Source organism: Platalea leucorodia (assembly GCF_965183815.1).
Source record: "Platalea leucorodia genome assembly, chromosome: 6".
Lineage (NCBI taxonomy): Eukaryota > Metazoa > Chordata > Aves > Pelecaniformes > Threskiornithidae > Platalea > Platalea leucorodia.
Genome location: NC_138828.1, coordinates 26,578,731 through 26,590,139, shown reverse-complemented (window position 1 = coordinate 26,590,139; position 11,409 = coordinate 26,578,731). Strand labels below are relative to the sequence as shown.

At 46.5% G+C, this 11,409-nt stretch overlaps 1 protein-coding gene across 4 annotated transcripts in view; it reads left to right on the top strand.

Moving 5' to 3' along the window:
* Positions 1–8,606: 8,606 nt before the first annotated feature.
* The window catches only part of EPHA5 (EPH receptor A5), a gene marked incomplete at its 5' end in the record, with an annotated part of 195,722 nt that continues 192,919 nt past the window's right edge, over positions 8,607–11,409 (top strand). For 2 of the 4 annotated variants that reach the window (XM_082314987.1, XM_082314986.1), the window contains one exon: positions 8,607–8,733. In XM_082314987.1, coding sequence (XP_082171113.1) covers positions 8,607–8,733 — 127 coding nt within the window. The remainder of the gene's footprint in view (positions 8,734–11,409) is intronic. The other 2 variants (XM_082314989.1, XM_082314988.1) reach the window with 1 other exon arrangement.

Sequence of the window (11,409 nt, the reverse complement as noted above, 5' to 3'; positions counted from 1 at the left end):
GCTCCCACCTTCCAGATTCGGGGCTAACTCAGACCAAGAACAGCTACCTAACATGTAGGTGCCCAGTTCCTGGGGTGGTGATTGTGAAGAGAGTGAATGGGACGGAGTTTGCTGTAAACAAAATGGGGAGAGCTTGGTATGGAGGAAATGAATTCACAACACCCACCAGCAACAAAGCAGCAGAGTACAGAAGTGTCAGCTGCTACCCTGTGCAATGATCAGCCTCTTTGCACAGCGTTTTAATAAATACTCATCCTTGGTGTGGATGTTTGTGCTGGCCAGGGGATAACGCTTGGTGCAAATCCCTGTCTTCCCTGGATGCTTATAAGTAGCTCTGAAGCACCCATATTTTCTGTATAATTGCCTTTTGGTTAGGGGACTTGTCCAGGAAGGAGTGGCTGTAGATTTGATGCTTCTCTCAAAACACAGAGAAAGCTTATTTAGTGTTGAAATGTTTGTTTGGCATGGAATAATTCTATCTGAATTGGTCCAGAAAGATGAAACGTGTAAATGACTGGTCAACTAGTTAGGTTAGCAAGACAGAGAGGTAGATTTGCACTTCCTCCTGACTAGACTCTTCCCTCCCCTGTAAATGCTTTTTTTATCTTTTTTATTCTGTGGGCAGAGTCATGTTTGTCACTTGAAATATGACAAGCTAACTTGTCGTATTTAAGCACAACTTGCTTGTTAGTGTTGAAGTGGTTCTGAGCATGTGCAGAAACAACATGTAACCCCACAAAAACATGATGTTATGTTTTAATTTAATGTTACATTGAGATGTGTAAGGGGTCTGGACACTGTGCATATGAAATGGGAGTGAGAATACTAATTCTTGATTTAACTTCTTTAAATACACTCATCTGCAGAGGACAATGTGTGTCTAAGATGGGATATGTTTTGAGATGGTTATTGTTCAGTGACTAGTTCTTGGACATGGATAATGCATTGACCAAAAGCCATACTAAGGGTGAGTTTTCAGTAAATCTTTATGTAGATGGCCTGATAATGACTTCTGTTCACCTTGCTGCTTTTATTATTCACTTCCCTATGTAGCTTCACTGTCTAAAGGAGCTATGCAATCAGTGCATCTGTAATGGTTTTATTAAAGTTTAAATGTTTATACCAGGCTCGGTATTTCCTGAAGTAAATGTCTTTGGGTGACTATTGCACTCCAGGTAAAATGTCTGTTATGTGCCCTAGACGAGAGACCCATTATAAGTTCACATTATGAAGTATTCTGCTCTAGGCTATAGCTGTAATCTGATTGCCACTCCTTTCTCAACTTGCTGTGCATGTGCCCCCATCTCCTTCACCTCCTGATTGAATGAAATTGTAATCACCTACTCTTCTGTTTAGCTGGGGGCAGAATTAAAGGCAGAAAACAGAGGCAGACAGAAGTGTCTGGGAGTGCACACATGGGAAGGCAGAACCTACCAAAGGGTGAATTGAGTGGAGATTAAGCAAAGGTGCCCCAGCCCAGAAGATCTTGCAAGAGACAGAAAAGGGAATGAAGTTTAGAGAGCAGAGGAGAAGCTATGAAAGGAGAAATAACTGGTAATGAGCTGCCAGTTCTCATTTATAGCCATGTCATGATGCAGGTGGTGTGTTTATACCCCAGTACTGTCCAGTACACTGGTAATGCTTCGGTGAAACCTGTGAGGAATGCAAACACACTGTCTGACCATGCAGAGATGAGGTTAGAAAAGCCAATGTTCAACTGGAATTGGATCTGGCAAGAGATGTGAAGGGTAACAAGAAAGGCTTCTGTGAGGAGATGAGTGACAAGTAGGCAAGGCCAATAGTTATGTTAAAAGGCAGTCCTGCTTAAAAGAGAAGGCAAAAGGTATCTGGCAAGGGAAGGGGTGGAATTAGAAGAACAGGGAGGTGAGTAAGACACACCAGTGGTTGCAAGCCTTGGATTTGGCTTGTCTGGTTCCCAGGATATTGCTTGGGTTGTTAAACCACAGTGTCAATGAACAGTAATGCAAAAATGCTACTGCAATAGTCATGGTGCAAGAGCCAGGCTGGATGGTGATCCTCTTCAGCCTTACCTCAGTAATGTTGACCCTTTAAAGCAGGTCTTTGTTAACAGAAACTTACTTGCACCTCATTTGGGACCCTGTCATTGAGCATTGAGTAAAGGGATATTCTCAACTGAGAAATAGCTTCCTCAGGATCACTTGGGGTGTCTATGTCAGAACGAAAACTTATATCAATGCGCCTGAGTCTTGTAGCTTGATTGCAATACCACCTCATTGCTCTGGCTCTGCTGGTATGGAAGGAACAGTTGTTCCTAGTAATGAGCAGAAGTCTGTCTGCAAGGCTTGCCTCTTTATGGTAGCTAAACCCTCAACTTGGGAAGTTTGTGTCTAAAAGGTTGCTGCTTGATTTTTTTGCCTTTTCTTTCCATTTTTCAAAATTTAGCACAGGTAACCTCTTTTGTGTAGTATTTTGTTTGTAACTCTCAGATGGGATAGGGGAAGAAACACTGGAAGCTAAGAGTGACAGTGGATTGTATGTCACTGGGCAATATTTGTGTCGGAATTTGTCACATGAGGCAGTCTGTTCCAGAAAGCTGGCTCTGATCCTACCTTGTCACTCTTTTGTTTAAAAATTACTTAACAAAGCTAATGCCAAAAAAATATTTATACTTGCTGAAGCACTTCTCTGAGTAGACACTGGAGTTTTGCAAGCTAAGTATTTCTGAGCTTGGAACACAAGGCCTACCTAAAGGCACAACTTGAGCACTGCAAAGGAAAGAGAAATAAATATGCTCCTGCATTTCAAAAACATTTGCAATTAGCTGATGGAAAGAACTCAAAGACTATAGCTGTGATCCAGATGCCATCTCACAAGAACATAAACGAATGTGTTGGCAGCTGAAATTGCAAAGCATTTGCAAGTATTTGAGATATGAAGTGACTGACAATGATATGATTTATTTAGGAAATCATTAGGAGCAGGTTGAAATGGAGAAGTCAGTATCAAACAGCTCTGCTTAGAGGAGCGAGGTGAGATGAAATGGATTTTCTTCCCTCAAACAAGAGGAGAATAGACACAGTTGGCCTTGGTGTGGAATACAGGGCAGTAGCTCAAGTTAATGAAACTAGTCTGCCTATAATCAAAGAAATTCAGGGTAGCCATCCAGACTGCTCTTAGAAATTAAAGAAGGTATTATTGACCTTATGAAACATAGTTCAGAAAGCAAGTGAGTTCTGGACAGTACTGTATGCCAGAGATTAATGTACTTCACTATTAAATGATACACTAATATAGTGATTTTCATCATTATATCCATTACTGTGTTTGTACCTTGAAAGAATGTGGATTTAATGAGTGAAGTGCTGAATGTGAACCCTTGAACTACAGTAATGTCCATATTTGCTAGTGTAGATCCTGATCCAAAATGACATGCTGGAAAAGGAAAAGTGAGAATGAAAAGCAAATGGATGCTCTAATAGCTTTTGAGCTTGATTCAGGTCTGCCACACCTTCTGTGTGACCTTGAGCAAGTTACTCAAGGGCTAGGTTTTCACAAAGCACTCTGGTACTTGCAAATGTACCCAAGTCACTTGCCTTAGCTTGTGCAGTGTCTGCTAAAGCTCATGACTGAATGTCTTGAGGACATAAGCTAGTTCCTCTTAATATCTCCTGATTCTTATTCTGATACAAGAATAAGATAATTTCATTAATATTTTAAGAACATTGTCCCTGATCTAGAGGAGCCATAATCAATTCAGTAACTTTTATCTGTGTCTTTAACATCTCCTTTGCTTCTGTCTATCCGTGCAGGAGTAGTAACGCTCTTCTTCCTCACCGGGGTGGGTTGGGAGGACTGATTCAAGAGTGTGAGGTGCTGAGCTATTGCAGTTAGTGGATGCATGTAAATAGCTTATGATGAGAAAGGTGGAAGTGAGTCCATTATTAAATTTATACAGGGCTAACAATGTAATCAAATTAGCCTTTGCACTTTCTCCTGTGCTCCACTTTCTGCATTAGAAAATCTCCATAAATCTCTGCAAAGCAATTTCATTTGTTCCCTTTAATGCTCTCCTCTGGTGTGATGCAAAGAAACACCTCAATACTTGCTAAGTAGTGGCTGGGCCGCAAGTACTGCCAGCTGTATCTGCTGCTGCTCTTGGTGCTCACAAATGTGTACTTCCATGTCTGACCTGGATTATTTTGCTGATCAGTCTAATCCAGATTGGCATATGAAGTGATATACATTGAGCCCTCTGGGCCAGGGACCATTCATTTGCTTGCAGATGGATAGTGGGTTTTTAACACCTGGGATCTGGCTCTATGGAGTCACTACAGGGCAGTGAGAGAGGCGAGTAGTGACACAGCATTTGCAAATGGGAGAGTGTGCTGCCAGGTCAGGGGCCTTTGGAAGAACTGTTATCAGGACCAAGGGCTGGTGATGAAGCACTCCAAAATAAAATGCCAGGCTGAAATGTCATGCTTCCTCTAAGCCTTTTCTGACTGAAGCAAATATTCACATGTGTTTCCCATGGATTTTCATGGCTTTGGATCCAGTTTCAGGCTGTAAATGAAGTGAGCAGATTTTCCTTAGTGCACAGTTGCCAGTAGCTCCTGTGTTTTGTGGGGGGTGGCAAAAGACAAATCGGTGCTGAGACCATACAAGTGGCTGGATTGCGAACTTGTGCGGGCAATGCTTTATTTACCACTTGCTCGTTTTTCTTCATGCAAATACCGTTTCGTTGGTTAACATCTTTCTCCGCACTGAAGTATGAAGATTTCAGCAGTGACCGAGGGGCACAATCACTGATATACCTCGTCTGGCCAAGGGGTGGCCCACCTGCACTTGATGTTTAACTTTCCTGCCCCTGTTGGCTCTTGGTACAGATTTTTCTGTTGTCCGCTGGGGCTCTGACTATTGCTTTCTGCAGTCCTACACAGGCTGCTGTGGTGTTTGTTGAACACAGCCATTTTGTGTTAAAATTGTAGCTGCATTCATGGTACAAATCCAAATATATCTACTATGCAAAGCTGCTTAGCTGCTCCCAGATTGCTTTTGCTTTTAATATGCATTTAGTTTTTGAATAGAAGGTAATTCTTCTGTTTCAAAGGGCTTGTGGGGAAAAAACAAAAACTAATTACTAAATTTCATGAGGGTATTCCTTAAAGGTGTCATCTTCTCTGAGTCTTTTGAAAGAACAGGACTTTTCAAAGGAAAATGGAAATGTTTATATGCCTAACTAATTAAACAGTTTGTTGCATTACAGTGGGGCTTCTATCCATTAATGCAACGAAGACATGGCTTTAGTGGGACTGTTTACACTTAAGATTCAATTTCATACTTTAAATTTTTCTCAGATGGTGGCCGTATTGAATACGGAGATGCAATAAGTATTATGCCCTTACACTTCTGTAAAGGATAATGATACAGGGAATGGATTGGGTTGGCAGGTTTTGGTTTCTGAAATAATCTGAAGGATAGGCTCATTTATTGTTCAAGTGTATCCTGTTGATGATAGGATAAACAGCACGCTAATGAAATCAATTGAGAATGCAGAATTAGAAGCCAGTCAGAACACAGAAATTATATGAAGGGAACTACATGCATGGGAGAGAAATTAAATTAAACTTGGAAAAATGAGCTTTTGCATATCTAAGTGAAAAAATCTGAAATGCACTAACTCAAAAGATGTCTGGTTTAATAAGCAGTTTAAAATATGTGTAGTAGCTGACAGCAAATTAGATATGAGGTGGCAAGGTACATGGGGCAAAGCTGTCATTTCAGTTTCAGACACTACATGCAAAAGCATTTTAGAGATAGTTGTTTATTATGCCTTTAGTATGATTACACTTCTGGGCAAACTGTTATGAGGGAGATGTTGGGAAAACTGGAGGGAGTTTGGAGTATACAGTATTGCTAACACTCTATAGGAATGATTCATGAGGAAAAAGATATAAAGGATGAAATACAGACCTTAAGTGAGCGATGATTAAGAGGGAATACTGTTTGCCTAGGTGAAAAGGCGTAAATGTAAGGGGCAGAAATGAATTAATGAGATGCAGGAAGAAAAATTTGAAACTATCACAAAATACAGGCTGGATATAGGGAGAAATGGCACAAGCCTGAGATGGTTCGGGTTTCTGAATAGTTTTGACCCAGACCTTGTGATTTTTACAGTGAATTTACTCAAAGCAATAACAGATATACTCTTTGGTGGGAGATAAGAAGGGATCCTGTCAGATTGTCCAGCTTCTCTCTCATTACCCATCAAGGCTGCCAGGAATGCTGCAGCACTTTGCTAAAATTTCTGTCCTCTCTTTAAGAGCCCACTGGGCGCACCGGTGAGGCAAAAGGCAGGAGAGAATTGCCTGCTGCAGATTACTAATAAGATTGGTGGCAAAACCATGAGGAGAGTTGTAGAAGACTGAGCCCCCACCAGATAGGATCCACTAGATGGTGCACAAAGTTGCGATACCCTTCATTTGGGGACAAGGCAATAACCCTTTTATAAGGCTGTATTTAGTTTTTTGTCAGTACTCAGTAATGTCCTGGGAGATGAGGTTGGGACACTCTTCTTGTGCTGCAGCTAGGGTGGAGAACAAACCAAATGTCTTAGAATAAAAGCTGGTTTCCTGCAGGAAAAAAGGCAGCTAGGATGAAACCTAAGTGTGGTGGCTATTCTTAAATAGCTTATGAATCCTATGAAGCTCATCTCAGTGTTCCCTAGAAAATTAAGATGTCACCAACATATCATCCGAAATGCCTCTAAATTATAAGCCTGGCAGTCCAAACAGCAGTTAATGACTGTCAAATAGCAGCCGAAAATCAGAAGCAAGCAAGAGTTTGACATGAGATTGTGATAAGAGACTTGTCTAGCTACAGCAGTCTTACCCCTCGGCTAGCAGAGGCTCCCATACAGCTTGGCATTTGACTTGTTCTTTGCCACCTGATCCTTTTTACTATGCTAGCAAGGTGCTGTTTCTGATATTGTTTTCCTGCATTGCCCCGATTTCTGAGTGGCAAAACTTACTGCTGATTCTATAGATGGCAAATCCCTAGAAATAAGTGTACCACATGGTGCTACTCCCACCCTAAATCTGATGCAGGGGTCAGATGTTCTCAGATGTGATTTACCCCAGCTGAGGATCTGGCCATGCAGCTTTATGTAGGGGTGGTCTGATGGCAGACCTTAGTGCCTTTCGAACTACAGACTAGTAGGATATTTGAGTGGTGAAGGTTTGATGCACTGCTGTAAACAATGCATGCCATGCTTTTCATTTGGCTGGCAACTTTACTGATGTACCTCATGTTGTAAAGCAAAGCCCCTTCCTTGTCCTCCTGGTGGCAGTAAAAATGTTGAATAGCTTGAGGTAGAAAATCCTCTTGCAAAAGAAGCAAATGCTTTTGAAAATAATATGCATGTACAGCTCAGGATTATGTTTATATTTTGGCAGTGGCTGAGGTTTGTGTATGGTGCAAGGGCACAGAGAAACACATTGTCCAGCTACTTATGAATAAAAAATGAGCAATGGCAGTGTAGAGAGCTGTGTTATCGGCAGCTCCCTGGTTGAAGACTCCTTCTCTTAAAACTGGCTTTGGGGATTTTGTAACTTTAATTGCAACTTGTTTAGAGCCCTGGTCCTGAGCCTTGCCCCCTGGAGAGAGAGACTCTTGCAGGTGCTCAACCTTTGGTTACTGCTTTTATAATATGAATGAACAGGCCAAAATCTTGGCAGTGGGGTAAAATGGAGGAGGCAGCACCAGGTGAGAAGGGCTTTAGTCAACCTTGAATTGCTGCTTGTGCACCTGCAAGGCTGGGTTTTTGTCTCTATTGGCTTATCTGGAGGTACTCTCCTCAGGGGAGGAACTGATGTGGGTGAATAAACCTCCAGGAGTTAATTTCTCATACTTTTGAGATTTATTTTTTTTTTTTTTTTTAGGATGATGAAGTGGGTTACAACTAGGGCTCTGAGGGGTAAAAAAACCTCAGTGAAAACTTCTGTGAAACTAGTTGACAGCACTGGATTCAAACCTGGGCGCCGGTGGTGACCTGAGGCAAAAATACACCTGAAAATCATCTTTCTATTGGCTCCATTATGGAGTTTCTGGCATTTTTGCTTTCCTGGCCGGGGACGAGCTTTCCTCTCAAGCTTGCCCGCCCTGTGAAGTCGCGGCTTCCCCGGCTCTGTGGGCTGCGGGGGAAGTTTTCGGGACCGTGACCCGTGGCGGCTGCGGGGAGCCGTGGGGCGCAGCGGGCTCCCCGAGGGACGCCTCGCAGGGGCAGCGCTGCCCCCCGCTCCCCCCGCGGGCCCGGGGGGGTTTCCCGCGGGGCGGCCATTTTAGGAGCGGTCCCCGCTGCGCCCCGGGGCGCCCTGAGGCGCGGCGGGCGCCGTCCCCCGCACGGGATGGCGGCGGCGGCGGCGGGTCCGCCCCGTCGGGGGCGGCTCCGCGGCGGCGCGGGGCCACCTCCCCCATCCCCGCCCCCCGGCTCCCCAGTCGCGTCGGCGGCTGGACGGGAGCGGAGCCGAGGCGAGCCGCGCTGCCAGCCCGCCCCGTCCCGTCCCGAGCCGACCCGAGCGGGCAGCGCCCGGGGGCAGCCGCCGCCCCATGCGCTGAGGGGCGGCGGGATGGGGCCGCGGGGCGCCGGCGGCTGGGCCGGCCGCGCCGGGGCGCCGGCTCCCGGTTGGACGTGCCTCCTGCCGCTGCTGCTGTGCGCCGCGCTCCGGAGCCTGCTGGCCAGCCCCGGCAGCGAGGGTGAGCGGGGACGGGGCGGCCGGGCCGTCGGGGCAGCGCCCGCCGAGGAGGGGGGCTGCCCGGCGGTGCGCGGCTTCGGGCTCACCTGGCTCAATTTTGGAACACTTCGGGGGAGGCGAAGGGGGGCTCTGCCCGCGGGGAGGCGGCTGCCGCGCCGGGGGAAGCGGGCGGCGCTGCCCGGCGGGGCTGGGGGCGTCCCGGGGAAGGGAGGCGGCAGCGGCCGCTGCGCGCCCCCGGGTGAGGAGCGGGGAGGCAGCGCTGCCTGGGGGCGCGGGCGGGTTTGCACAGACGCCTTGGCAGGGGCGCGTTTCGCAGTGTGGTTTCTTTTTGGATGGGGGGGTGGTGTTGCATAGGTGGGTTCGCACGGCTGTGTTTCCTAGCGGTTTGCAGCGGGGGAGTTGCACAGGTGCATTCGCGCGGGTGGGTTTGCAGGGCTTTGCAGGGGGCGGGTTGCAGGGCTGTAACTGCAGGGCTTTGCACGGGGCGGGGGGAGCGGGGCCGGGGCTCGGGGTGCCGGGCCGGGCCGGGGGAAGCTCCCGGTGAGGAGCCCTGCAAGCGCTGGCCGCAGTGCGCTTACTTCGCGGCTCAAAATACACGTATAAAAAGGAGGGGAAGCCGCGGAGGTGCCGGTATTTAACGCGCAACGCAGCGGAGCGCGGCCGCTGGGGACCGATTATTTTTTTATACGTTTAATCTCTGTGAGGCCAATAGCCAAAACCATGTGTCCAGGCTTCTTGTCTAGCAGGGTACTTCCAGGCTTTCAAACCGGACTGGTTTTTTTTGTTGTTTTTTTTTGTGGTGGTTTTTTTTGTTTATTTTTTTCTCTATGTGTGGTGTGGGCACTGCTTGGGGCATTTTATTATTATTTTTGGACCCGCGGGCAGGCTGTAATGTGAAAGCAATGGGAGGAGAAGTTCAGCATCTGAAGGGGATGCCGGCTGCTCGTAGCAGGCTGGTTTCGTGATGCACTGTAATTATTTGTGAAACTCCTTTGGAGGGAGGAGGGATGCAGGGGTTGGTGAAGGGAAACCGTACCAGAATTTCAAAGATGTGGCCTGAGGTAACCAGCTAGCTGTAATTTATTTTGGAGAGCGAGAATAATGTGAATCGCAGTTTTTTAAAAAAAAAAAAAAAAAAAAGTGCAGAGGAAGGGGAAAATGCTGTTCCTCTGTGTGTGATGATACCCAGTGTTCAGGACGTGCGCTGGTTTGGGGGATGATGGAAAGGGCTTTGGCTTTGCCTGGGTAAGATAACGGTGGGCCCAATCCTTCTGCCCCCGCGCGGTTTGAGATGATTTCACCCGTGGGAGCGATGCTGGGGAGGCAGCGCGGCTGCTTTCGAAGGGCTCTCCCGGTTACTCATCTGCCGCTCGGGAGGCCCGCCGGCCTGCCCGCCCGCTTTGCCGAGAGACCGGCAGGTGCCCCGAGCCCCGTCTTGGTCGTCCTTCCCAGTTCTTGGAAAATCTGGGTAGTACTGATGGAGTCAGCGGGACCGTTCGCCGAGCGTAGAGGTGCCTCTGCATGAACAGGCAGCTGCAGAATAGGACTTTTACACGATAGGAAACAGTACTGGAAAGAATTAATGAAGCTGCCTAGCAAACGGGTTTAGTGTCATCTTTACGGGGAATATTACAGCGATGAGCAGCAGCGTGAGCGCTTGCTTCAGGGTCTCTCCCCCCCCTACTTTTCTGAGCGCTGCTCTGTAATTCTTGGCTCTTCAGTAAATGCAAAGCTAAGAGACGGCTGGTAGGAGGGGTCTGACTGCGGACCTGAACTTGTTCAATAACTGCTGTCCTTTGCTGCTAGGAGATTTATTTGTAAACAAGCATTATTTGACAAGTGCTTCTCACAGCATGTCTCCTTTGCCAATTACTACTGAACAGCTCCGCTTCTGGGAACGGCTCACCCTGCAGTACGTGAAGCCTAATGCCTGAGAAACCTCAGACGCTGAAGTCCGCCTGCCTAGCCGTATGCCGCTGACACTTGTCACCGGGTTGGGTTTGAAAAGTTCAGTTTGGCTGCTTCTGGGCTCTGATGAGAGCGATCCTCCCCTGGGGTTAGTTGTCATATTCAGCTGGTTGGGAACTTTACTTTTGCTCGGATGGAGGTAGCCATCTTAGACCCGTGAATATTTTCAAAAGTTGGTGGTATTGGTTTTTCTGGGTTTTGTTTTTTATTATCCCTCATCCTACTCGCCATGGTTAAACAACTAGCCGATACCCTGTGCTGTGTAGGTATGTAACATGTATGTAGTTGCACAGAGGATGACAAATTTTCATAATTACTTTTTTCTTTAACCCTGCATCTCATTTTCTTGTTTCTCTAAATCTTCCTGTAATACACAGTGACTTCATAGGGTAAGATATATGCGGCTAACAATTCACAGTGCATGATTTTGTTTTACCCTCTAGTGGAGGGACACTTAGGGGAAAATGCTTTTAAAATCTAGGTTAAGGTTTAGAGGAAAAAGAAATAATTTCAGCGTTTGGGTTCCTTAGCATGGAAATAGCTTTTTGCAAGGGCAGCTGAGTTTCAGACGCTCCTGCTGTTTTTATGGGAAAGTATCAAGTGCCCAGCCTGTATCATAAACCTGGTCACCTTCATAGATATCTCCAGTTATGGATTGAAGGATATATATTGGGAAAACTGAATTAATTTTTTTGTCCAGATTTTTGTA